The following is a 26,384-nucleotide window of genomic DNA, read 5'->3' as shown; positions in this document are numbered from 1 at the left end:
GGTCCTAAATACTACCGCGCTAAACAAACACTATTCAACTGTTAGAACGTCAGCATGACAAGCACCAACACAAGGCTCATCACCGATCCATCAATTGTCTCAACTATTTCTGGTCACCATCGCGATCGGTGCGGCATGGTGCTCTGACGAGTAGCACCTTACAGAGATGCTATATCTTTGTGTTCTCACTATTCTGCCTCCAAGATGAGAACGAGCTTCGATATCGGCCTCTTCAGAACTGACGTCTCGGTCTGTACCATTGCAGATCGGACGAAGCCTTTCCGGTCCGGGAAAGTCTCTTTGATTCGGCCCAGAGGCCACCTGGAGCGTGGTGTGCTCGTATCCATGACAAGCACTACGTCATTAACTGCTAGATTTCGTTTCACCTTGTTCCACTTGTGTCTCAGTTGTAATAGCGGCAAATACTCCCGAATCCATCGTTTCCAGAAGATATCGGCCAAATACTGCATTTGTCTCCATCTTCTGCATTTGTGATGATGCACCAGGTGGGTTGAATATCCACGTGATGCCCTCCTTCAGGAGAAATTCGTGGACTTTCTTCTCTTGAAGTCTCTTCAACTCTTCGCGCAATTCTTTCTCGGCCGCCACAAAGTTGGTACCGTTGTCCGACCGTATAAACGTAGCCTGACCTCTCCGAGCCTGGAAACGCCGCAATGCGTTGATGAATGAACTGGTGTCGAGGCTCTCGCATAGCTCTATGTGTACAGCTCTACTGGAAAGACAGCTGAATAAAACAGCATATCTCTTGAGCTGTTTTCTACCGATTTTCACATAAAATGGACCAAAGAAGTCCGTTCCAACTTGACTGAACGCACCCATGTGCGCTGTCGTTCTTTCAGAGGTAAGGGAATCTCGTAATGTCCATCGATATAGCGTGTTCCCGCTTTGACCGTTTTCAACCACACTCTGTCCTCCACTGACAGTCCCACGTCGGTGGAGCTGCCGTTGTCTTCGAATTCCTTATTATATAGCGCGACGAACTTCTCATGAATATCAGAATCACCTCTGAGTACACTGACTCTGTTTACTCTTGCCACTCCATGATCTCTGGTGGATCGGAGTTCTCGGGGTCCATACACAGCCCAGCCCAGCTCTGAACGGAACGCAAATGGCTCGCCTTCACCGCCTCTCCTGACCTCAAGTGGACACAAAGCCTCGGGACAGTTTCCGCCAATCATGAGGCCGATCTCAGCGTCTACTTGTGTCACAGGAATTCCCTCGAGATGCATCCATTTACCGATGTCGGCTGGGGTTGCGATGTCCTCGTGTTTAACTGGTATCCTTTCAAGTGTGTAGGTGGGTGGCAGCTGAACAGCAGTTGAAGAATGAAGGCCTGTAATAGATAAGCCCTCGACTACTTGACATTGTACGGACTGATTTTCAGAAGCAGCAGTCATCATCGTCAGCCTTGTCGCTTTTCCCTTGACGTTCAGCCTTTTAAGCAGAAGATCTGTGCAGAATGTTGCACTTGACCCGAGGTCCAGGAACGCATGAGTGACGACCGATCGTGAGCCGTCAGGTGATCGAACTAACACGGGTATCACTGCCATCATTGTGGACGAGTCTCCGTGAGCACCAGCCGCCACTTCTGCGCCGTCTATTTCCAATCGTCCGTTTCTTACGACGGCTGCCGGCCCTGCACTGCTACCACTGCTTTGCTTGCTTGTAGCAGAAAATTCGGAAGGAGATGCCTGCTTGTCGTTGTGCAGCGGAGTCGGATGGCGACCCTTGCAGATCTTGCAGGACAGCCTTTTTGTGCACACACTGATCTGATGCCGCTGCCGAAGGCACCCGAAGCAAAGTCTTTGTTCAACGATGAACGTTCTTCTCTTTTCATAGGGCTCATGATTCAGCCTCTCACAGGAATCCGTTGAATGCTGCTCGGCACAGTACAGGCACGTCATCACCCGAGGAGATGCGTCCTTATTGACACCTGTTGCAGACACGATGTGAGGCTTCTTACCGCTTCCATCTGGCTTGGTCAGCTTCCCGAAGGTGGGATCTGTGATTTTTCTCACTTCTCTGTCAACGAAAACTACGATGTCTTCAAATGTCACCTTCCTGTTTGCTTCTTCCTTTATTTGTATCACTCTATTGCGCCAGCTGTCCTGGCAGTGATAGGGAAGCTTTTCCACTATCTTGCGCATCGTTCTTGGATGGTCGGTCTCTCTCGACCCTGGAGGTATATCTTTCATCACGTTGAGACACGACGTGAGCGCGATGGAGAACTTGTCCAGGCTGTCCACATCACCCGGCTTGATAGAATTCCAATCAGTCAGAATGTCGACAAATGCTGAAGACACCGAATCAGGGTCTCCATATCGCCTGTTGAGCAGGCGCCTGGCCTCCAGATAACCCGACCCATCTGACATATGCGCGCATCCACGTACGATATCAAGAGGCTTCCCGCGCAAATAGGTCTGAAGATAATAAAGCCTCTCGTCGGGATCATCAGTTTTACTGGCGACTCTGGAGTCGAAAGCTCTAACAAAACTGCGATACTTCGTTACATCGCCGTCGAAGACCGGTATCTCCAGCTTAGGCAACTGGCCCTTCTGAAGCTGAGTGAGCAGCACCCTTGAGTAGTCTGCCTGCTGTGACTGCTGAGGCTCTGTATGACCCCTCTGCTCTGTCGCTGCTCCTGCTGCCTCCGTGTCGTCTATGCTCCTAGCCTCGTGCGTGGTGGGCTCCCGCGATCTCCCAGACGGTCCATCAGAACAGCGACGCTCTTGGGTAGGGTTCCTGAGCCCTGTTTCTGGCTCAGCATTCCCAGAAGTCAGAGACTGAGAGGACGGCTGGTTTTGTCGGTCGGAGAAGGATGTGACTGGTCGTGCCGTGGCCGCCATGCCCTCTGGCTGATCAGCTTCCGCCAGGATCTTCTCTCTTGCCTCCGATTCTGCAAGCTCGGTTCTTATCATTAGTTCCTCTCTACGAAGCCGAAGATTCAGCTCCTCCAATTCGATTTTACGTTTCTCCTGCAGAAACGAGGCTCGTGCCAGCAATGCAGCTCTTTTTGTCGCTTCAATAGCTCGCAGTGAGCGCACTGAGGCGGCAGAGGCGGAAGTGTGACAAGAGACAACTGACTCGCCACACACGGATTGGTCATTCAACGCCGCCTCAGTTATGGAGTCGTTATCTTGTCCGTTGTTGTAATCGGCGTCTTCTCGGTTCCTGCTAGAACCATCGTCCTTTTCATATCTCATAAGCTCTTGCAAACGTCGAACTAGAACGGCCTTCGTGCCCTTAATATTTGCGTGTCTCTCCCTCAGTCGCTCTTTCAACTCACTCACGGTAAGTCTGTCAAGCTTGTCCATTTTGTGACTTCCGCCAGTTGCGTCCGATTAACCAATCAAATGCAGCACAGTGCACACTGGTCGGAAACGCCCTCACGAGAGGCCACGGGCGATTCCGGAGTTTCGGATTATTTTTTATATAGATCGATTTGAAATTGATCAAATTATTATACTTGGGCCAAAAAAACTAATCCGGGTGACCAAAAATGCCTGTAATCAGCCCCCGAAGATGGGGTATCCCAGAACTCGGAAACTGACGCGGAGCAAGAGGTTTCTTGAGCCGGATATTCAGAGTCTTATTGCTGATAGACACCAAACTGAAATCCCACACATTATGCATCAAAATGTTCGTTATGAAGTTGCCGACTGGTCAGTGCAAAATTTTTGGTATACTTTTTCCCTAACTAAGATGTACTATAGTTTTTTAATAAGGCTCTCCTACAGTGATTCTGGAATATAACTGCAAAGTTTAGGTAAGGAAACAACAGGTAGTCCCATCTAGTTCCACTCTGATTTTTTGTGAGATGAAGTAGGATTTAAATTTACACCAGGGCAACATAAAAGCTAACTGCGCATATTTGCGCAAAATTTGCAGGAGCCGCTCTTCCTACCCAACTACCGCCCGCCCCGCCCCAGTTTCGGCTCGGCCGCCGCGCCCGGCTTACGCTGACCTGTGTGGCCTGCACGCATCCATGCGTAGTTGACTGGTCATTAAAAACAGATGCGCTTGAGTTTATGAATTTTGTGAAAAGCGCGTTTTATGTATGCATTTATGTATGTATTGACATCAAAAGCCTTCCACATATTGCGTGGCGATTACGGCTTGCATTTAGAGAGCCTTGCTATTGACAACCATCACTCGGCTGAAGAAAGTGGAAATTGAAACCTTCGTGAATATAAGACGCTGCAAATATAGGACACCTGTCACTGACGTCGGGTTACCTTGGGCCGTCTTTTTACATTAGATCATAATTCCGGTATTTAACCCTGGCCGGACCGATTGGTTTTCTATATTGACCGGGGAGGGTTGGTACAACTCCCTCACCGTTTCGCCTCTAATTGAGCTAGAGCCTCGCGGAAAAAAAAGCTTGTGTGCCGTTATAAGACGCAAAAATTAGGTACTACCCGATTTTAAGGTCTTAGGTCAGCCAGTGACCTCTTAGGTCAGGTAAGTGCCACAAGGCACGGGCTCGGTTTTAGGTTAATTAGGTACTTTGCCAAAAATGGTCGCACTGCCGCGATTTTGGCATCATCGTGTTTGTCTAGCTCAGGCGCGTTGAATGCTATACTTGGTGTTCGGGTGAAGTCAACTTAAGGTGTTAACCTCGGGTCAAGGTCAGGTCGGAGCCTCTCAGGTCACGAAAATGGTTGAAGGAGGTCATATTGCATATCATTCGATTCGGCAGGTCTTCCTGAGTCCAATGGTGGCTTTCCCGACTCTCTAGCTCCATCGGATCAGGAGTTATTGACGAAAAACTTATATGGCCTTAGTGACGTCATAAATGACGTCACGCAAAGTCAACAATCCTAAAGTCAAGCACTGGACCTTGCAAGGAGTGCATGAAACCATTCCCGGTGCCCGAATAGCAGCTCCCAATTTCCCTTGTTGACTTAAAGTGGTGCTAGATCCTGTATTATACTCAATTATGACGTCATAACTTAACAGATTCACGTCATATATTTAGTGCTTGACATCCAAATGATAGCTTACATATGACAGAGAAGGTATGCAAAGTTTTATGAAGTTTGCTTCACTAGTTGTGGAATAACAAGCAAAAAACTTTTGCGGAAAGGCCGCTGGCCTCTCGCTGGAGCGTTTCCGACCAGTGTGCAGTGGACCGATTGATCTGCTGTGATGCGTTGAATGCGATCGTCTCTCACATCAGGTCAGGACGAGACGAGACGTCAGCCATGAAGCGCGTATGAACTCGCCTTCAGACGTTTTCAATTGGTGCAGTCAATCTGTCACGCAAGTCCACTAAAGCCGTCGTTTCCTTGGAAATACAAGAGCTTTTCACATTTTGCAATCATTCTTAGGCCTCATCTCGCAAGCTATTGCAGTCTTGCCAACTTAATCTCGCTTACATCCAAATATGTCATTGTTCTTGCATAGTTCTATGCTTTACCTTCTCGTTTGGCTTTAACTTCGCACAAAGCTTTATCTTAAAGCCTTTACTTGAATGCACTGGCTTTAACTAAATGCTTTAGCTTGAATGCATCAGCTTAAACTTAACTGTGAAAAGTTTTAAATGCAAAGCCTTTAAACTAAATGCAAGCTTCGACCTCGAACAAGCCTTAACTTTAAGCCTTTACTTTAATCCATCAGTTTTAAGTTAAGTTAAATGCTAAAGCTTTAACTGTAGCCGCCGAGCCGCTGTTCGCTGTAACGGACATTATTTTCGATTCGTTGGGTGAGATGCTTTTGGTGAAATGCGAAACTTCAGCTAATGATTTATTCAAGTCTTAGTTCATCTCTATGTCATGTCATGTCATGTCATGTCATGTCATGTCATGTCGTTAAAGCTTTATGCATCTTACGGCTCAGAGCTAAATCAATTAGTATACACAAAACTACGCATCGTAATACAGCAATCGAAAACCCACCAATTTTAGCCTTTTTCGATGACCTGGAAATTTAAATTAAATCTCGCGGGCATCGCACGCGAATATAACTAACGGCGCCGCCACATGACAGACTATTTACAAATATGTGCAATACCGTATCCGAATAACGTGATGAGGCGGCAACAGCGGCTGTGTGTAGTTTCAAGCTCTGTCGAACGAAGCTCTTTTATTCCGTAATGAATGAAGTTAAACGAAACCTCATGCGACCTAGGATGAACTTTTTACGACTTTCATTTTTCAATACGGCAAGTACCACCTCCATGACTAAGATGCAGGTTGTTCCGTCCCTATACAGAATCGGCCCATCCCAAAGGCACGCACAATGCACCATCTCCAGCACCATGCAAATTTGGTCATTCTGTATAGATTATACAGGAACTACCAAGTACGGCATCGCCCCGTCCCTGCTGACTGTATTATGAAATATGCCATGGTTGGGCAAGGGTTAAAAGAGCCAGGGCCCAGGGGTCCACCCGATAAAAAGCTGCACTGACGCCGCTAATTTGAGGAGTTCCGCCGGCATTCCTGGCTAAACGTTGGTTTGTTCTGGGGCGCTGCGTTGCGCCGTAAGCCGTGGACTCAGCTGCCAAATTAGGGGTGTTATCGGCCAGTTAGGGCGGTGGCCGCGCCGCCGCCGGCTGGCCAGTGAGAGGGGCGCGGCCTTGTGCTGACCTGGGGTCGGCTGTCGCCACCTCTGAGCGGCTCTGTGCGATCGGTGCCGACCCCCTAATTACCTCATGTGCCGGCGCTGCCCCGGGCGCCGGCCTTGGAACGAGCTGTGATCTTGCGCGCCGCGGGATCTCGGGCAGGTCCCGGGGGAAATGCCTTCAAAGTTCAAAGAGTTTTCCCTATGGGTATTTTTCCTATACCTACTTCATATTCCCACTGATCCCACTATGATCCGCGATGTTCTTGTAGGCCTCATGTAGGGAAATATTCTCATACGCACACTTTTTTCTATTGTTTCTTCGCTAAGACATCACTGTGGCGATACCAGTCAAAACGAGAGACAGTTTATCATAGGAGCTACGATCTATGAAGTTGAACTGTCTCGAATGCTTAGTTTTAAATATATTTAAATGCATTAGAAGTGCGACCTTTTAGTAGGGTAGGAATATAAAAGCGTGTGGTCATAAATTAGTGAAGAAAACAATATCATTGAGCTTTATCTCACAACATGGGTCACGGCGCACTTGCTGTGGCTGTAACCTAGCGCTTGATTCTCTATCAATCCACTCCCAGTCCAGATCACACCCACTCCGACTCGCGTCCTACACCCCCACTGTCTCTGTAAGTTCCCGCAGCCTCTAGCGGCTGTCGGCCGGCGATAATGAAGAGATTGCCACCGGTCGGGTGGTCGCCGGGCGGCCCGGAGACCCCGACACTAATGTCCGCCCGCGGCCCGGCCCGGGGACACGGGTTTTTGTGGGACCACCATTACTGTCAGCTCTGTGTCGGCCCGACTGGGCGGCGGGCGAGCCCGCGGCGCCGTGGAGGGACGCGGCCACGGGCGACAGTTTAACCCGACCGGCGCGGGACGCCCGGCGGGCACACACGCGGCGGGTCCGAGCGGGTGGGTGGCCACCAGGCTCAGATGGAACAGTGGGGGCAGGGGAACGGAGAGGAAGAGGCTGAGAGAAATGGAGAGAAGGAACTAGGAAGGGTTAGAGGACGAGAGATAAATGAAGCGTAGATGTGCGGCGATAAAGTTTAACACAGCGCAATATTATCCACGGTAATCAATCTATGCATACTTGTTTCACACACTGTTTTTCGGTTAGGTTGATGTTATTTACAATCAGCATTGATGTTGGACCATATATTGGAGCTGGGCACAATTTCAAGCACCGATGGCATGTATGTCCTCAGTGTGAGCTGATTGAATATTATACCGTATAATGAAAAGTATATGAAGTCGATCAATGGACGCCGCGATTACACGTCTTACACAGAGGCAAGTAATAGCGCCGAATTACATAAAACGTTACGATAGATTCTTCGATAACAATGATATACAATGTGTATAATTGTAAGGGGACATGACAAACACATGCCATCATCTTAGATCATTTGTAAACAATAACACATCAGCGATATACGTAAGAACCTATAGTGGGCATTACTATACACTTGCTTATCAGCTTTTTTTATAGAGACCACTGTTGAAGATTGAAACCGACCCCGAAGACATCGCCTGTTCTTAGCCGAAAGTCTGCACCAAACAGACAATGGACAATGGACACCGGTGTGAACCCTTCATGACGCCATTCAGCAATCACTTCACACTCTCCACGGGACGCGCTAATCCGTCGACAAGACCTGGAACGCTGCCATACAACGGGTGCGTTCCATCCAGACCGTCCTAAGCAGGATGCATGTATACGGACTTATCGTGTAGAGCGCCAGTCACGCAGATGAGCTTTGTGCGGCAGTACCACCCCAGCAGATAATATATCCACTTCTCTCGTACTCGGACCCACTCAACACGTTCGCTAACCGTTTTACCGTCCACTTTGTGACCTGGGCTATTGTGCGAACAGCTAATTTATAAACATTACAAACACAACATGCCCATATTGCTTCATAAACATCACATCATAACATCTAAAACAGTCGAGTGCGGATAAACTTATAAGCAATCTGAATGTCACTGCCCATTGGGCCTAACATCAACATCGCGTATAGAGGATTTATGATGTAAATAAGACTGCAGCAGCTCCCGACGACTACAGCGACTGGCGGTGCAAGCCGAAACCATAGTTTCTCAGTTTCGCCGCTAGGTGTGCCTGATAATTCCCGTCCAGGGACATTTCAGTTGTCGCCATAAGGTAGGCATCCATGTATACAGACAGCGTTGGCAATAGCGTTTGTGCAACTTATTCTCTACATTTCACCAACACAGTGTACTAAGCCTTACAGCCATCAGCTCAATGTGTGCCAATTTGTGCAGTGCGTCACATTTCACCCCATTCATCGCATCTCTCCATTCACAGACATGGCAAACACCTCCATAGTATCACAACTCGAGTCCCTAGTCCACCTCACCGGCTCTGTTTGGGTCGCTCACTCCCGGAGTCACACACCACCTGCTCGGCACTGCCGCTGGAGGTTGGACGTGCCGCTCCTGAAGCTGCTAGGTCATCACGAACACTGGCGGACTGTTGTTACTGTTTTGGAGCATCGCTGGTAGCGAGTTTACGTCCAGTGGTAGGACATCTTAGCCTGAGCCGACGGATTAACAGCGACACAACAGTTTGACACTTGTGCGTCCTTACCGCCAACCCCGTGCTCGCCCGCCGCGTCTCCACCACTACCTCTCAGCCCTCCTCGCTATTCATTCCAATCACAGCCTGGGTCGTGTCCGCGCCCCTTCCCCCGGTCACCGGAGGGACAGCACCACAGCGGTCAGCGCCAGCAGCTGCGCCGCGCCGGCAGCCGAGTGGGGCGAGCCGGAGGCGTCCGGTATGGTCACCACCACGTCGGCCATCTTGAAGACGCTGAGTAGCGGGTGTGAGACGATGGCCATCTCTCGGTTGTTGATCATAAAGCTGATCTCCCGTAGCGGCTGGGCGCATTGGTTCTGGGAACGGGGCCGGGCTGGTTAGTGGTCAGTTTGATTTGGACTGAGGGGTTATATGTCTGCTATCAGGCTGAGTGAAAGTGAGCGTTGAGCTTGAACCTTTAAAAGAAAGGTAAAAAATGTAGAAATATGTATTACCCGCCAGGCGCCATGGGCAACTTTCTAAAGCTTGACCAGGCAGCGACACTGAGATAATTGTATCGTGGCTGCCTGAGGGCTGAGGAGTGAGGACACTTACCTTCTCCCTATCCAGCGACTCTTTATTCAGGCTGTTGTTGTAAGACTCTTCGACGTCGTCGATCTTGGCCTGGATGATGATGTTCTCCGTCTCGGGAAACCTCTGCTTCACCGACAGCTTACACGGCGACTTCTGTAAGCGGAACGGGGTGTTACCAGATCGACACACTGAACACCAAGGAGGACAGTGGACCTAGCTCAGATACCATGACAAGAACGACGGACCGACGCATTTGTATCCAGGAAAAGCACGCCAACAGGAGTTTTTTCCTATAGCTTTTCTAAACGCCGCATTGGTACATCAAATGTTCGTGGCCCGACCATTATAAAACAGTGGATATCTAAATAGAGCGCAACGCATTGCCCGTCCGAGTGGTCGTATGAGTCATGGAGTCTTTCATATGGAGTCTTTGTCATTAACTTAGGATTGGAGCTATCCCGTTTGCTGCCTATAGCACTTCTCTTCGTCATACCGAGCGCTGATCTCACCGGTTCGTCCATGTTGTTGATGTGGTTCCTCTGTGTGATTCTGTCCAGCACTGCCTGCAGGTCGGCCACAGTGTTATCCCGCACCGTCCGCCTGGTGTGCGGACGGAGAATCTCCTCCTCTTTGCGACTGTAGCCGAGAAACAGGAACACGCCAAACGACAGCATGTAGGACTCTGAGGACAGAGAAACGGACGGGCGTCAGCAACTTCAGCAGCGGACGGGGCTCAGCGTCACCAGTGCCATCAGCAGCGAACGGATCTCAGTGCCATTCGCGATGGCCAGGACTGCAAGAAACACTCCAGGAAAACGTCTCATTTTTTCCTAATCTATCCAAACCAGGCATGCTTCTGTGGCAGACAAAACAGCACATCCTGCAAACGACTTCATTATAATTTCGTTCAATTGATTTGAAAAATGATTTAATTTTCTCGATTTACATACAACGCTTTATAAGTATGAACCTGGGAAAACCCTCTCCCTTTCCGGCCCTGCCGTCGTCCTCACCACTGGACGGCCGAGTGCACACAAAGTCGCCTCTGAAGCAGATGCAGGCGGTGCGGTACGGCCGCAGCGCCGCCGAGCCGTCGTGGTAGGTAGCCATGTCCGTCTTGCAGTTCTTTTTGACTGTACATACCACGTTGCAGGTGGTGCGATTGCGCATGTGGCACATGCAGATCTCCGTGCAGTCTCGCTCCACCTCGTTGTTTCTACCGGTTGTCTTGTCCGTCATGTAGTACTGTGGGGAAAAAACAGAAGTGGGGGCAGTTGGAGATGAAAGGGAAGGAGAAATAGGGATATTTGCATTTTACGCAGCATTATTCTTAACTCTTTTTGCGGGAATGCCGTCTCAAAATTATGTGCAACGTATACCTAACAATATACATGCGTCATAAAAAAAGAAAATATTTATATGACCAACACATAACTATATGAATAAACCACCAGCCCCTCCGTAGGCCCATCGGCCCTCCCACTCCTGGGCGCTCACCCGTATGCCTTCTCCGACCAGGAGGTAGTCGTCAGGCCGGCCCGGTTTGCGGGACACGCAGTGCGGCTCCTCCTCCCGGCGGCGCGCGGTGGTGGTCGTGGTGCGGACCGTGGTCGGCCGGCGCGGCGTGCTGCGAGCCGTGCTCGTCGTGCTCGTGGTCGGCAGCCAGCGGCGGGTGGTGCTAGTGGCCGCCAGACGCGGCACGTACGGCACGCGCGTGGGCTGCGGCACCACCGGCGGCAGCACGGGCGGCAGCACTCGCGGAGGGGGCGGCGTGCGCAGCTGTTCCTGCCGCTCCTGGTGGAACTCGCGCTGCGCCTGGACTGTGGGTGGAAGCGCCGGAAAATTTGTCAGAGCTGTTCTGCTAAAAGGACATGTTTCAGCTGTCTTTTAGAAGTCGTTATTATGATAATTTCACCGAAAAAATACTATCCCTTCCCATGATACACAATTACTTGTAAGAACAAATGCTGATTTTCGAGTGTTGTAAGTGCTCACACATCATGAAGCCGGCCAGCCATCACTCGTTGTCACGTACCGACGCAGGGGTTGGCGAACAGCAGCCGCTCCCAGCCGCGGCAGTCGTTCATGGAGCTGATGTCGGTGCCCAGGCAGGCGCAGCTGGTGCGCAGCTTTGTGCCCAGCACCGCCAGCAGGGCGCGCCGGCAGTCGTCGGTTGGCCCGGCGCACAGGCTGGTCACAGAGTCCACGGCACACGCCTGCTCGTAGCGCTCCAGTTTGGGCCGGCACTGGCCCGCAGGGTCGTCCCGGCACTGTTCGGCCACGCTGTGACACGCCAGTCGCGTGCCGCCCTCGGAGCGCTGCGCACACTTGGGGTGCAGCTCCTCCAGCGCCCGCTCGCACTCCCCGCTGCCCGGACCGCGCCTGGTGGCAGAACGGGGAACTAAAGCTTCCACCAGCAGATACCAGAGTTTATGGCTACAGCTTCCACCAGGCTTTCTGGGTTTATCGAACGGTGCTTCTCAACAAGAGGAGGTGGAAGATACTTTGATATTCAAAGGAGACTCTTGTAGCTGCCATGCATATGTGTGACGCGAAAAGGAGTGGTGCTCATCAGTTACATTACAATGTCCAAAATACCCGGCCAAATCTGGGACTCCTGCACGTCCCAAAATAAGTCGTCAGGTAGTAGGTATAGGAACTTGATTAGGTAGGGCAGCTGCTGTGAGCCTGTTGACCTAAGCCAGCTGTGAATGATGACAAGAAAATACATGCACGTCTTTTTTGACTTTAGGGATTAGGGAACAGCCAAGGTTCGTAAATGCCGTGATTGTTTAACCCGCGCACCGACGGGGGTCTGCGCCAACTTCGCACCGACGGGGGGGCGGATGACCGCCCCCCTGAGATCTCGAAAACGAAGCAACATAGCGACAAGCGGTAAATGGCATCGGATACGCACGGACAAGGTCTACAATTTTTACTAAGGTCATTTTCAGGTCAGGTCAAAGATGACGTCACAGGGGTCAAAAAAGTCAAAATGGCGGCGCTATATATGAAGAGTGTTTTTCTCGAATAACTTTCGAACTAGTCAAGATAGAAACAATCTAAGGGCATCATCGTGATCCTCTCGTCAATCCGCATCGAATGATATATATGTTGACCTCGAAAGGTCAAGGTCAAAGGTTGACCTCAGGTCACTGACCTCGAGGTCATCATGTATATCATTCGATGCGTCTTGACGAGCTGAACACAATGAGACCATCCGCGCGGCTGTATCTTGTTCCTGTACGGAGTTATTGGCAAAAAACCTTTGTTGACCTTTGATGACGTCACATGACCTTACAGCTGCCCAACAGCAAAACAGACCTCAAGGTAGTGAAGGTTGATCGTATATGAAGTCATGTATGGTATATGGGGCCATTCCGACCCGTTTTAGTGGTAAAAACAGGGAGTTGATTTTTCCCCCATTGACTTATAATGGGGAGGTCGAGAAATTGACCTGACCTTAGGTCACCGATATCAAAATTCCGAGATAAACAAATTGTAGCTACTAATTACCTTATAACATCCTGCGACTTTCAAAGGCCTCCGACATCTACTGTAGCTCTGGCACGGTGACAAAGTTGCAAAAAAAGTGACTTGAGGTTGGGTCATTCAAAGTGACCTGGTGACCTGACCTTAAAAGTTAGGAGGTTCAAACATGCACATCATGTGTAAAATTGATGAGTGAATAGTCGTACCAAATTTCGCGGCGCTACGCGCCGCGGTTTTTCCGCTATTCGCGAAAAACCTCAGGGGGGGGGGGGTGGATATCCGCCCCCCATCGGTGCGCTGGTTAATGTTTCACTGATCAATACAGGTGTGCACTGTGCGGTTTGAGTAGGCACCTGACCTGACTGCATTCATCATTATAAGTGCAAGATAAACACCTGATGACTGGTGTCTGGTCATAAGTGCAATTTTGGGAAAGACAGCAATCAATCCAGGATAAGTGCAATAAGCTATGGTCTCGACCAGTGCAGACGAGGGTATTCGTAGCTGTGAGTGTGGTGTCTGGTTTCCTCTGTAAGCATTCAAAGAGTCGCGGCACTCGAGGCCCTACAAGTTTCGCTTCAGAAGCATCGCGTGACGTTGCAACCGACTCCGTGACGTCACTGCGAGTCAACACGTGCTGCATTCATTCCCAAAACAAACATTGCGCAGACTGACACGGTTCGACGACGCCTATTGCCGCGGTGGTTCTGGTTTTGATACGGGGGTATGGATCGGCGGGCTGCGGCACAGCAGCAGGAGTTCGAGCGAGCCCACCTCGTGTTTTCGCCTTCTCTCAGAATGATTAGAGTGCATGGCTGGAGTTCGCTCAGATTTACTGCAAGCCCGGCCAACGAGGCGAGCAAACAGCTTTAAATTTATATCACGGAAGCTTTCAGCCGCGAGAGCAGGCCCCGAGCTCGAGCGTTTTTGAAATGCATTAGAGTGCGATGGATAATGTATATGGTTCGGTAAAGCCGTCCGTTGGTTAGCTTGTGGATCGGTAACATCGATTGAGTCAAAACATCACTTTAATGGACAAACATTCTCTTTGTCCCTAGAGAGCGAGCATCACACGTCAAGGGAATAGGCCAGCTGACTGGTAATGTTTTATTGGCTACATGTAAATATTTGAGAAGTTAAGTGGTAATTAACAGAAATGTAATAATTGAATGAGGACTTTACTCCACAAGAAATCGTTCGGGTCGGAGCTTTCGAATTGTATTACAAAGCTTCGTCAGCGTATCGTAATCGGGTTCGGGGGGATCGGTCGCAAAATCGAGAAATGTGTCATTACAAATGCAGGATTATTTGTTTTCCATACATCCTCCTTACCGTTCCTCCCCGCCATACTAGAGGTATCGGCCCCATGATTTGGCTCTCGCTCTTACTTCCCTGGACTTTCCTTTTACTCACCTGACCTGCGCTCTTCCGTCAGCCGTTTATGGAAGACCAATGAACTACGAAACAAAACGACCCAATGAAGGACAATAAAGGACCCTTTGATATCTTAAAGGCACACCCAGAAGTGAGCCAACAGCTCTGAACTTACCGGTAGACGCAGAAGGCCACACGACTCTGAACTCACCGGCAGACGCAGAAGGCCACACGGCTCTGAACTCACCGGCAGAAGGCTCTACGACTGAACTCACTGGCAGACGCAGAAGGCTCTACGACTGAACTCACCGGCAGACGCAGAAGGCCACACACATCTGAACTCACCGGCAGACGCAGAAGGCCACCTCTGTGCTCAGTCGGGTATCGGCCGCCCGGTAGAAGTTCTGCAGCCGCTGCATGCAGATCTGACGGTCGCAATTGCGCTCGCTGCAGGCGGACAGCACGGGCTCCAGCTTGGAGCGACAGTGTGCATCCCGCAGACACGTGTCACGGGCCTCGTGGCACGTGGAGCGCAGCACGCTGTCGTCAGGCAGCGGAGCGGCAATCGACACGTGGTAGCCTGCAATTGTACAGAGCGCGTGTCGAAATCAGCGGCTAATATGGCAAGCTGCAGAAGGGTCACTGTCAGTCTCGGGTTCGGGGACCGGGATGCGACGTTCAAGGCGTTCGCAGTGAGTATGATAGAAATTCGATCTCGTGTAAGCTTCTGTTTATGGTGATCTTTGTTTAATTTTGCGTACGGAATTTTGCGTTTGTTTTGTGAGCCCGATAGTAAACAATGTTTTAGGAGGTTATTTGGAGGTGAGAATGTGATTGATTGGATAGACATATAGATTGAAATGTTAGAGTATTAGTGTCACAGGTGACAAAGAGAGATTGCTCATCGACACCAAAACGCGGCATACACTAGGGCATTGTTTATGTTTATTTTCAAGAAAAAAGTTGCATCACGTTAGCGAACTGGAGGTCCACAGCAGTGTAACATGATTTCTTATGACTGTTTTCCTCCGCAGTTAGTTTTGTAACCGAAGCCAATGGGGAGACAAACTAATAATTTAGAATGGTCGGATGTGTGCTCGCTCGGAGCGGAAAGTATTGATATATTGATTGTGGGCCACTACCGTTATTGGCAAACACTGTGATATGGCCTCCGGTGGCCGTAGTGGTCTGGTAACTCAGCAAACTGATGTAGGACCCAGTGATTGGGATGGGGGTCAACCTCAAACCACATAACGGGGCTAACGACTTACTTAGTTGTTGTTCTTATTAGGTTTCCTAATAAGTTTTTTCTTGTAGAGCTATTATTTTCGTTTTGGTGAAAATAAATGTCTTACTGAACAATTGAAGGAGTGTTCAATTGCATGCACTACCGGGAAAGTTAAGAGTTGAATATGCGCGCATTCGTATGTTGATGTGCTCAGCATCCACTGAGTCACTGATAAATGAATGCATAATGCAAATCATTATGATATACGGCGAAGAATCGAGCGCTCAGCTGAAGAACATCATTCAGCTGAGCTCAAAACGAACTCCCCCGAAATCGAATGGACGTCCAAATTTGATTTTATAATAAAACGACTTGTTCCAGCGAATCATGTGACTTGTTTGACTTTAGTTATTACTATACTCACGGCATGTAGGGTGGCTCGGTAAGAGGAACTTTGGTGACTCAATTCGTCCACGACAAGGCTTTTTAACTCAGGGGTCTCAGTTTGCACGTGCGCACGGGCAGAGTGGCACTTCAACACCCCAAGAACGGCTGGGCCAATCGCGCTCGAAGCTGGTACGCCGTTATTGATCGGTTAGAACGATGGACCATACATACACTGTGGACCATACAACTCATTTTTTAAATTTTGCATCCCCGCTAGCACAAGGCTACAGCTGGAGGGGAGGAGAGGATGGAGGTCGTACCTTCGCGCTCACAGGTCTCACTATCGCGCTTGCTCATTTTTCGTCCCAAAAGGTATTTCATTGGCATTGATATAACAATTAATGGCCCATTGATTGCAATCGGTAGGTACATGTTGAAGGAAGTGCAAAACATAATACTTTAGCTGTATTTTAATTTTTGGTAGACCTCTTCATTTCCTTAGCAATTATTTTTGCAATCAAGCTTGCAGATTACATCCATATTTTCTACGACGTTAATTATCACAATGTCTTGAAGCTTTTTTAAGGTTCTTCATTATTATCTTCATCGTGTTCTTAGGCTAAATTACATGAAAACATCGTTTGTTATTGTCGTTTCAGTCTAACGTGTCTCGGCAATCCTATCAACAGCATCTATGTAAAGCTATTACAGCCTTCGAGAAGTAAAGACCAAATGAGAGAACTTCCCGCGAGTTAAGACGCTGGCCTTGTTTTATGGCTGACTGGGCCGGTAAAGTAGAGTTCGGAACACCAAGTTGGCCTCCCATCACCGCTGCTCGGCGCCGGAAGTGTACCGCAGAGGAAAACATCTCGCCGGCGCGTGGAGGAGCTCGACTGACACCGCGGCCCGTCGGCCGCCCCCCCCCCCCCCCCGACCGGTCAATAAACACGGGTCGACGCTAGGAGCCGCAAACTACATAGACAGTTATACAGGTGATGGTCTCGTTTTACAGCAATTTTACCTTCAATGTAAGTTAATTGTAGCATTTGAAACAGCGAGCCGTTGCAGATGACCCATTTTCGGTATAAAGATGCAAGTACGATGCGCATGACTTTGCTTTCATGACTTAAATACCAGCTTTCATGACTTAAGGCATGTGTTAATAGGAATGCTTCAATTTATGGAATCGTCAGGCACCGACTGCGTAGACTGTACCGCATGACAGATATGCACAGCGGTGCAGTCTATCTTCCCCTCGGTATATCTAATTTCTGTCGAGCTCAATTGCAAATGTAAAATAATGATTGATAATGTTGAGATCGTGTATGCTGTATTTCAACATGTCCTTTAATTTACAATGAAAAAATACAATTGAAATGTAGCTGGAACTGCAGTTTCAAATGCAGGTACTTATGTATGTATTTCCGATATTTCCTATAGCAGTGTTGTTGCTGTCTTGTTGTGGGAGGATATCTTTCCATTCCACCTATAAAGGACAAAAATATGAGAACAATACCAGCTTTAAATTGCGTTTTAGTTCAGCTGAATTAAGTGGGAGCCGGGACTACAAAGACACCAATTTCTTTTCACATTACGGCTATCCAAGGTAGAGCTTTGCACTAAATATATGTTTTGTAAGCATGATTGAATGCTATTTAGCCCGGAATATTGCTTTGAATGCTAACTTCAGGACAGGATGAAAATTTCAGCATCCGTTTCCCAACTCCAGAGTTAACTGTCGTTGGCACACTGGCAGTGGCACGGCCACAGGAGTAAAGGAGGTTGATAATCCTTTAAAGGTAGACTGCCACCTTTTTTCCACAAAACGGTTTTCACTAGAGCTGAGCCACCTATGTCCCAGACTGAAGTCGGTTTTCCGAAATTCGAACCCGTTTGCGAGAAATCGGAGACCAAAGTTCAGTTTGATGCCATTTTTTTAGTCCAAGAAAACCGACATCTCTACTGTTTATCGATAACTTTGAAACATGAATTTTCTTATCTTTTGGTAAATATATGTCAAAACTTTGATTGTTTCGAGATCAGAGAAGAATTTTGGAGTGTCAAAATAAAAGTTAAACTTATATATTCAGTAGTTCATTTTTCCAAAAAAGTGTGGGAAATGGGGTTTAACATGGGCCAGACTACCCATTCCAAATGAGCCATGATTTTTAAATGTTTTACGAACTTAAATGCAAAATGAATTAAACATGGCCAATTTCTTATGAAATCATATATTAGTAAATCATAAAATACCTTACTTTTTCAAATAAAATGTAATAATCTTATGACCATGAAGTCTAGTGATGTGTAAACATTGTCGCTAGACATTAACCGATTGATAATTGTATGATAATCGACAATTTTTTTCGCGATTCACGTGATGATACTTTGTCAGGTGAATTCTAAAATTTTGTTTTGTCCAGGGAATAAATCATAGGCCGATCTGAGAAAATTTTTTGAAGGTGGCAGTCTTCCTTTAACCCGCGACCGCCTGGGGGGGTCGGATCCGACCCCCCCTCCGTTTTTCTTGAATAACTCATGAACCACTTTCGCTATCTACTTGAAACTTGGCATACCCTCTCCCCCATCAATTTGACGTCTCCTGTGCAATTTTTAAGAAAAAATTTCCAATTTTTTTTTGAGATATATCGATTTTAGTGATGTAACTACATGGCGTTTTTAGTCAAAAAGTGGTAAATGTTTAAAAAATCGCCAAAAATCAGGGTTTGAAGCAAATTGCAAATTAAGGGCATGAAAAGACGCAGCTCAACGAGTTCTTAAACCCTAGAACGCCTAGGGGGGGGGGTTGTATCAACCCCCCCCTGAGGTTTTTTCGAAGTGCACGCTAAACGGCTTGTCGTAGCGGGCTGCAATTTTCAATACCCTCTGGGGCAACCTTTGCGCATCTTTTGCCGAAAAAAAATTGATCGGGTCATGTCAGGTCACGGAGTTATGACGTCATAAGAGGTACAGCCTCCGGCCGACAGTTACCAAACGTGTGCGCCGAATCCCTAGGTTTTCTGCCGGTGATACCCACATTGTTTGATGGATCATGATGAAACTTCCCATGCATGTTGGGGCAAGCATTGGCTATCGTGTGGTGCAAGAAAATTGACCGGGTCAGGTCAGGTCACGGAGCTATGACGTCACAAGAGGAACAGCGTCCGGTACTATTTTTGAAAAGCGCCCGAACCACTATTTTGCTAATTCTTGTCACCTCAATGGGAATATGCAGCAATATTAGCTTCTATAGGGAGCAAATGGACCTCCCAAATCCAAAAATACAATCAGATTTCAAAAATTTAAATTTTGATTTTTCGAATTTCTGCCGCCGACTGTGACCTTGCCGACTTCCGGCGCTCCCAACGCGCCATTTTTAGAGCTAGGGAAACGAAATACATACCAAACGATAGAGAATTGATCAAGGAACACGATAGTGAAGGTTTCAAGTCGATATCTCCCACCGTTTTGCCGCAATCGCCGCGGAAAGTTGAAAAAGTTTGATTTTTTCGGAAAATTTGACCTTTGACCGGTCATAAGTAGGTCAAATGTTGACCTAGGACCAAAAAATATACCACCAATCGCGAGATCTCGTTGAGAGCAATCCGTTGGTTTTTTCCGCTAAGCTCTACGACCTTCCGTTTCGAAACGCCAGGGGGGTCGTAACAACCCCCCCCCCCTGGTCGTTCGTGTTATGAGAAATGGCCTGGTCGTGCGAGGGTTAACATGGCTATCTCGGATTTTCCATAAAATGCGTTTTTTACCCCTAAAAATTCAAAAAACTATATTTTTTGGAAAACAGCTAATAAAATCCAAAATTTTGGGAATTTCCCAAAAACCGGAATATATGTTGTAGAGCTCTATTAGAACATTAAATGCCCCAAATTTCAACTTTCTATCTTGATTTTTGGCCCCCAAATTGTAAAAAATAGCTCCAACATGCATAAGGCATGGTGACGTCATAAGCATTTTCGTGAATTAGAGGCACTTCTGAACATCGCATGTAAAAACAAATGGCACCACTAGATTCCTGGGACAAAGCTCGTCTAGAAAAGTGCATTTTTATGTCAAAAATAAAAAGTTGAAAAATTGACTTTTTTCTTAGCCCTCGTTTAGTTATGTATAGTATAAACGATTTTTTATGCTTTCAATGCACACTTATCACCAGCACAGTGACTTGGGGTCACATATAACCATTACCATCGGATTCGGCGTGAAAAATAAGCCATAAAACATGTGTCGCACGCCCATGTAGCAGAAAGTGAAAACCGTGACCTTTCGTGACCTGACCTGACCTTGACCCGTGCTTAGTATGACCCCTATACGCACATGGTACCTTCACTAGGCCTTTGAGGTCATTTATGGTGAGTTTCGAGCAGCAGCTATCGATTCAACTGTCCGTAAGCCGATTCATGCAAAACCCCTGAATTTGACCTTTGACCTGACCTTGACCCGAAAGTTGACCTCAATCTTAAAATCTTAAGAGTGCTTTGGGAAGGTCTCGTAGAGACCTTTCGAACGCCGCCTCGCGGGGCTCGATACGACCATTGGTTCTCGAGATAACAGGGGGGGGGGGGTCGGATCCGACCCCCCCCCCCCCAGGCTGTCGTGGGTACGGAAATAGCCCAGGCGGTGCCGGGTTAAAGGTATGACCCTTGGTTTCTTTGTCCCTTTCGCTTTTGATGTATGACCATTGACAAGGCTTACGACGTTTGCCAAGTCCCGTTCGACAACCATTTCTATCACTAATGAGCTTGATGGATTGGATCGAAAATGCTAAGATGAGAGAGGAAGGGACGTCCTAATTATACGATGAGCTTTGACGTTCCTTCGCGTACCAGCAGCCGTGTCGAAAGAAAAAAAAAGAGCATCACAACTCATTTCTTGCAAGATCGGTGGTTCAAATTGTGCGGGCAGATAAGGGAAGCAATTGAGCTAAAATTCTGCCTCACTTTCAAAAGCACTTATTGCTCAAAATGAACTAAGGAAACGTGCCGGACAATAAATTGAAATCTGTCCATAGGTATAAGCTGGAATTCAAATAATGCACAAGCACAGACCTTGCATGCTTTTCAAAACGTGAAACCATGCAGGCTTGTATGTGAATTTGAAGAATATTCAGCAGTATTTTCATCATGGATTGCACTGACAGTATGCCTTAAATTCTTTATGTAGGCATGCTCACTATTCGCCGACACTGGTAACATGCCGCACCGTTTTGTGAATGTTCAGCAAATGCATATCAAATAGGTGCGCATGAGTAGAGAATAGCTTTTACTAATTGCACACCCTTCTGAATGACACGACTCGGGGCCGGACCAGTGAATAAATACTCCCCAGAGGGATAAAATCACTTTAAAGTTTATTTTAAGCTCTTAAAGGCCTTACAAATAGCCCCAGTATTTGTAATGCAGAAGAAAAAAAGAAACGATGTCACAAATGCATGTTCCCTTTTAGATTCGCACGGTTGTCTTCCAAGTTCAATGACATTTTTGAATAATGAATGTCTAACTTATCATCGGATCCGACCGTGCAGCTGTCCACACTTATGTAAGGCGTTCTGTCCCGTTTCCGGTTTCCGATAGTTGGGCTATTGTTTGACGCTGCGGTGCTCTGTCCCTCCCATCAACGGCTGGCGGCGTACCCCAGGCGAGCTGGGAGAACGACAGCCACGAACATAGTCCAACTGCTAATATAGGCCTTTTAGCATTTCATTTATGCTTATTTCATATAAGTCAGTAAAAAATAGTAACTATTTGTGACCTTGCCACCCATCGACAGTTGCAGTTTTTCAATGCGTCTTATGACAATATAATGTGATTTATCGTTTTGTTTTCTTTCCGATGGAATAAGACCAGTTTCGATACACTCAGAATTGCCTATGCAAAATTCATAAGAGATGGAGTTTCAGTGAAATGTAGCTTTGATCAAGATGATGGAAGCTGGAGCATATGTTTAGTGTTGTTATACGCAGACATGTGCATGGATCCGAGAAAATGGATCTGGGATCTGATCTCACGGATCCTGATCTCGGATCCGACGGGATCATAGATCCAACTCTGTAATTTATCGAGAGATCCGTAGGGATCACAGATCCGAGTCTCATTTATTGCTTGAGATCCAGTGAGATCATAGATCCTCACTTATTTTTTGTCAACACATAAATCCCCAAAAAACACTTGTTTCAGCTCACAAACGTTCTGATTTAGTGATTTTATGTGATCGCACGTCATAATCCATAGTTTTGTGGCACATATTAGCATAGAAACCCTTTAAAACATGGTTTCAAATGTGGTGCATGGTGGGATCCACTCAGATCATAGATCCATGTTCTTAATTTATCATCAGATCATATGAGATCATAGATCCGAGATGAATTTTTAGCGCCGGATCCGGTGGGATCATAGATCCCAACCTGTACTTTACTTCGAGATCCACTGAGATCATAGATCCATCACTCGGATCCATGCACATGTCTGGTTATACGGCTGTGAGTTGTATAAGATTCGTGGAGAAAATTTGTTTAGAGCTGTCAAGCAGTGCAAGATTTTCCCTTAAGTCTTAATGGTTGCAAGATTCTGCTTACTCATAAAGTCTGGGTAGCTATTTAAGAACATGACGCGAAATCGTTAATGTGGTTTCAGAATATCGCAGAATTGACGAAAGTTTTTTATAACGCATTCCTTAAAAGGATTTTTAACTCCGGAAGCTCGTGAATTCTAAGACAAATACAACACCAGCTAAAACTACTGGTTCCAACACATCGAACTACACAGCACATCAAAATATAGCTAAACGACTTTTCAGTGTCTAACATCCAATGTTTCTGTTGCTCAAAACCCTCACCAATGTGAAGAACACGTTTGGTATTTTCCCAAATTCCGTCTCCAGCCCCCTTTCCTCCATCGCGGTACGTACGTGTTGGCTGGTGGGAGCGGCCGCCGCCGTGACCCCTGGCGCCGAACGGGTCCGTCGAGCCGTACAGTGTCTCGGTCAGACTCGAGTTGTAGGTGGGCTCCGAGGTCAGGTCAACCAGCGGCGTGACCAGCAGCGGGTCGACCGGTCTCCTGCTGGCGTCCCAGTCTCCTCCGGCCAGCACGTCCACTGAAACACGTCCCGGTGACGGTGCGGGCACGGCCCACGGGCCGCCCGGGGTGGGCCGGTGCAGGGGGCGTGCAGGCGTGCGGGGTGCGGGCCGAGGTGCTGGTGCAGAGGTGTCGCCCGGCGGCGGGAACAGCAGGCGGTGCAATTGGTAGTGTGAACTGTGCCAGGTCACGTCTCGGCCGTGCTCGGGCAGATCATCTGCAACAGACACGGCAGCTGATGGGCGGCTCGGACACAGGCGGGACACAGGGGTCACTGGAGGGTGACCCGGTGTCAGGTCAGGGTTGGGAGGGTCACAGTGAGTGGGGATTGAGAAAGGAGTGTCCCAGCATCAGGTCGGAAATGGAAATGGATGAGTTACACTGGTGACTGTAGCGACCCAGTGGAAGGTTTTATGAAAAGGTAGATCATAAAAGGGACTGGGGACTGAACACCAGTTGCAGTGGTCAGTCTGGATCATCGGGCAGTGGTCACATATGGAGGTAGGGAAGCTGGTACCACATATGGAGGTAGGGAAGCTGGTACAGTGGACACGGGACATACAGTGAAACAGAATAAGCAAATAAGCGGGGAATACGTGATGGTCGGGCAAGGTTCAGTGCGAGTTACCCTACGTAATAAACTACACTAAAACTAGGTGAAATCGACTATCTATGCATGATTTGTATTTCAAATGTGATTTAAGCGGTATAGTTGTCAAAATATTAAACCGAAAATTGACGTTTAGATAAACATCACTGCGATAAGATAGTCTCGTTTCATCTATCATTCGTTTAAAATAGCTTTTTAACATGTTACAAAATGCTTGAAAAGTTGCATTCGCGAAAGTTGAAAGTTTTTTTGATAGTGCTTGAGGCATTTTTGTTTCTTTTACGGTGGTTGCGACAAGTTTCCAGACTGGGGATACAACAACCACAACAACAATCAATCCTGAGACCAAAGAATGTTTCCTCAAGACTTCAATTGCATGCATGTATTCTCTCTGAGCCACATCTGTGTAAATTATATGAAGATTAAACTATTTACATCAGTGTAAATAGTTGAGGCAGTCAAATATGAAAGAGTTGAAGCATTTATCCACTTAACAGTTGAAAGATTTGAAGTTTATTCACATGCACACAGATCGCTGGCGTTCCAGTACCCAGTGGCCATATTGCTTTCTAAAGGTGTCATTGCCTTTGTGGGGAATAAATTGGACTTTCCGTACCGCTGTTCACAGTACACACAGTAACCGGAATGAGCCAGCAATCTGCTGTTTGCGGTGGACACCGGTCTGCTTAACCCTCGCCCGTAAACGGTGTTTTGCCACCTTCGCCCATGCAGGGGGGGGGGTTGGTGCGACCCCCCTGGCGTTTGAAAACGGAGCGTCGTAGAGCTTAGCGGAAAAGACCAACGGATTGCTCTCAACGAGATCTCGCGATTGGTGGTATATTTTTGGTCCTAGGTCAACATTTGACCTACTTATGACCGGTCAAAGGTCAAATTTTCGGGAAAAAATCTAACTTTTTCAGAGTTCCGCGCCGATTGCGGCAAAACGGTAAGAGATATCGACTTGAAACCTTCACTATCGTGATCCTTGATCAATTCTCTATCGATTGGTGTGTATTTCGATGTCATAACTCTAAAAATGATGCGTTGGGAGCATCGGAAGTCTGCAAGGTCATTTGGGCATTGGGTCACGTCAGGCGTGTGACGTCACTGACCTGACCCTGACCCAAAATGAACTACAAGAAACAACCGACGATGCCTGAAATGGATAGCAAATTCGAATTCAGGGCATCAAAATACCCCGAAAAGGCATACAAGTGCAAGAAGTCATTACAGGTCAACCGAGGTCACTGACCTTACCTTGACCTTTAGTAACCTTCAAAATGTCAACGGACATTGTGCCAATGTCAAATCAGCCAGCTGTGATTCTAAAACAATCCATCAGTGTGTCCAGTCGGCATTTATACCAATGTGAAGCAATCTCCAATTTAGCGTAAATCTGGCCGGAGGTTGTTCCCTTTATGACGTCATAACTCCGTGACCTGACATGACCTTGACAAAAAAATTACCAAAAGTTGCGCAAAGGATACCCCATAGGGTACTGAAAATTTGAGCAGGCTATCTGAAACGGTTCGGCGTGTAGCTAAGAAAACCTTAGGGGGGGGGGGGGTGCACCAACCCCCCCCCCTACATGGGCGAGGGTTAAATTATTTATGTGCCTAGTGGACATTGTGCCGATTCAATGATTTTAAAACGCACCCAGGCTATCAAGGCTGAGCTAGGCTCGGCTGTTTGTGACCCGGGTCATTATTGACCGCTCTTAATTGACCTGTATTGACCGGTCCATCGACAGGGGTGGCCCACGCTATCCGGAAGGAAGCTGCCGCGCACTGATGGCCCTGACCAGGCACACGGTGCTTCCGTGTGCTTTGGAGCCGAGCGTGTCAGTAATGATACGCTGGATGAAAATGGATCGCTTGCATAGAAGCGGAGAGCAATTAAAGGCTGAAAAGGTAAACAAAGTCGATGGTCTTCTCTTTTCTAAGAAGCAGATACAAAAAAACTTGCAAAAAATATTGCATAATCATTCATTGCTTAGCTCACATAATCCAAATGCATGGAAAGTCAAATTATGCTCGACGGTAATAATACCCATTTAATTAAACTCATACTCATACCAAATAAACAACAATAATGCAGAAATAAGCTCAAATAAGCAGCGCGGAAACGAAGGTGAGGTATGAAGGCAAGTGGTTGGCAGGCAACTCCAGTGAGACGAATGATAAATTGGCCTTGATTGGTGGGTACAGGCACCCTTTCGTACCAGGGCCCGTCTCATAGAATTGTCACACTTTCCTGTTTATGAAATTTGGCATCACCTGTCATACATATTGTATATTGCATAGCGTTGCCAGTGTCGGCAGATACAATGCATGAAATTTATCCAATTGGGAGTCAGGTCTGACCGGTGATCGCTTACTGCGCTCACTAACTGTTATTGTTCAACATTTTTCATTGTGACGATCGACTTGGAACTGATAAGGGTTTTGCTTGACGAGGATAAAACTCGCTCAC

General features: G+C 47.6%; 1 protein-coding gene across 2 annotated transcripts in view; it reads right to left on the bottom strand.

The window, feature by feature from the left end:
* Nucleotides 1–7,743: 7,743 nt before the first annotated feature.
* Nucleotides 7,744–26,384, bottom strand: part of LOC122380440 — a 98,490-nt gene continuing 79,849 nt past the window's right edge. Inside the window, exons 7-14 of one of the 2 annotated variants that reach the window (XM_043363599.1) lie at nt 23,136–23,321; nt 14,948–15,182; nt 11,772–12,118; nt 11,234–11,556; nt 10,750–10,981; nt 10,246–10,418; nt 9,758–9,889; nt 7,744–9,519 (exon numbers count right to left, since the gene is read on the bottom strand). In XM_043363599.1, the coding sequence (XP_043219534.1) occupies nt 9,319–9,519; nt 9,758–9,889; nt 10,246–10,418; nt 10,750–10,981; nt 11,234–11,556; nt 11,772–12,118; nt 14,948–15,182; nt 23,136–23,321 (1,829 nt within the window). In that variant the 3' untranslated portion in view covers nt 7,744–9,318. Of the gene's footprint in view, nt 9,520–9,757; nt 9,890–10,245; nt 10,419–10,749; nt 10,982–11,233; nt 11,557–11,771; nt 12,119–14,947; nt 15,183–23,135; nt 23,520–26,384 lie in introns of both variants that reach the window. The other variant, XM_043363598.1, reaches the window with a different exon arrangement.

This window comes from Amphibalanus amphitrite, unplaced genomic scaffold (genome assembly GCF_019059575.1).
Source record: "Amphibalanus amphitrite isolate SeventyFive unplaced genomic scaffold, NRLGWU_Aamphi_draft 000098F_arrow, whole genome shotgun sequence".
In the NCBI taxonomy this organism is placed as follows: Eukaryota; Metazoa; Arthropoda; class Thecostraca; order Balanomorpha; family Balanidae; genus Amphibalanus; species Amphibalanus amphitrite.
The sequence above is the reverse complement of the archived record's forward strand: the minus strand, read 5'-3'. Positions and strand labels throughout refer to the sequence as shown.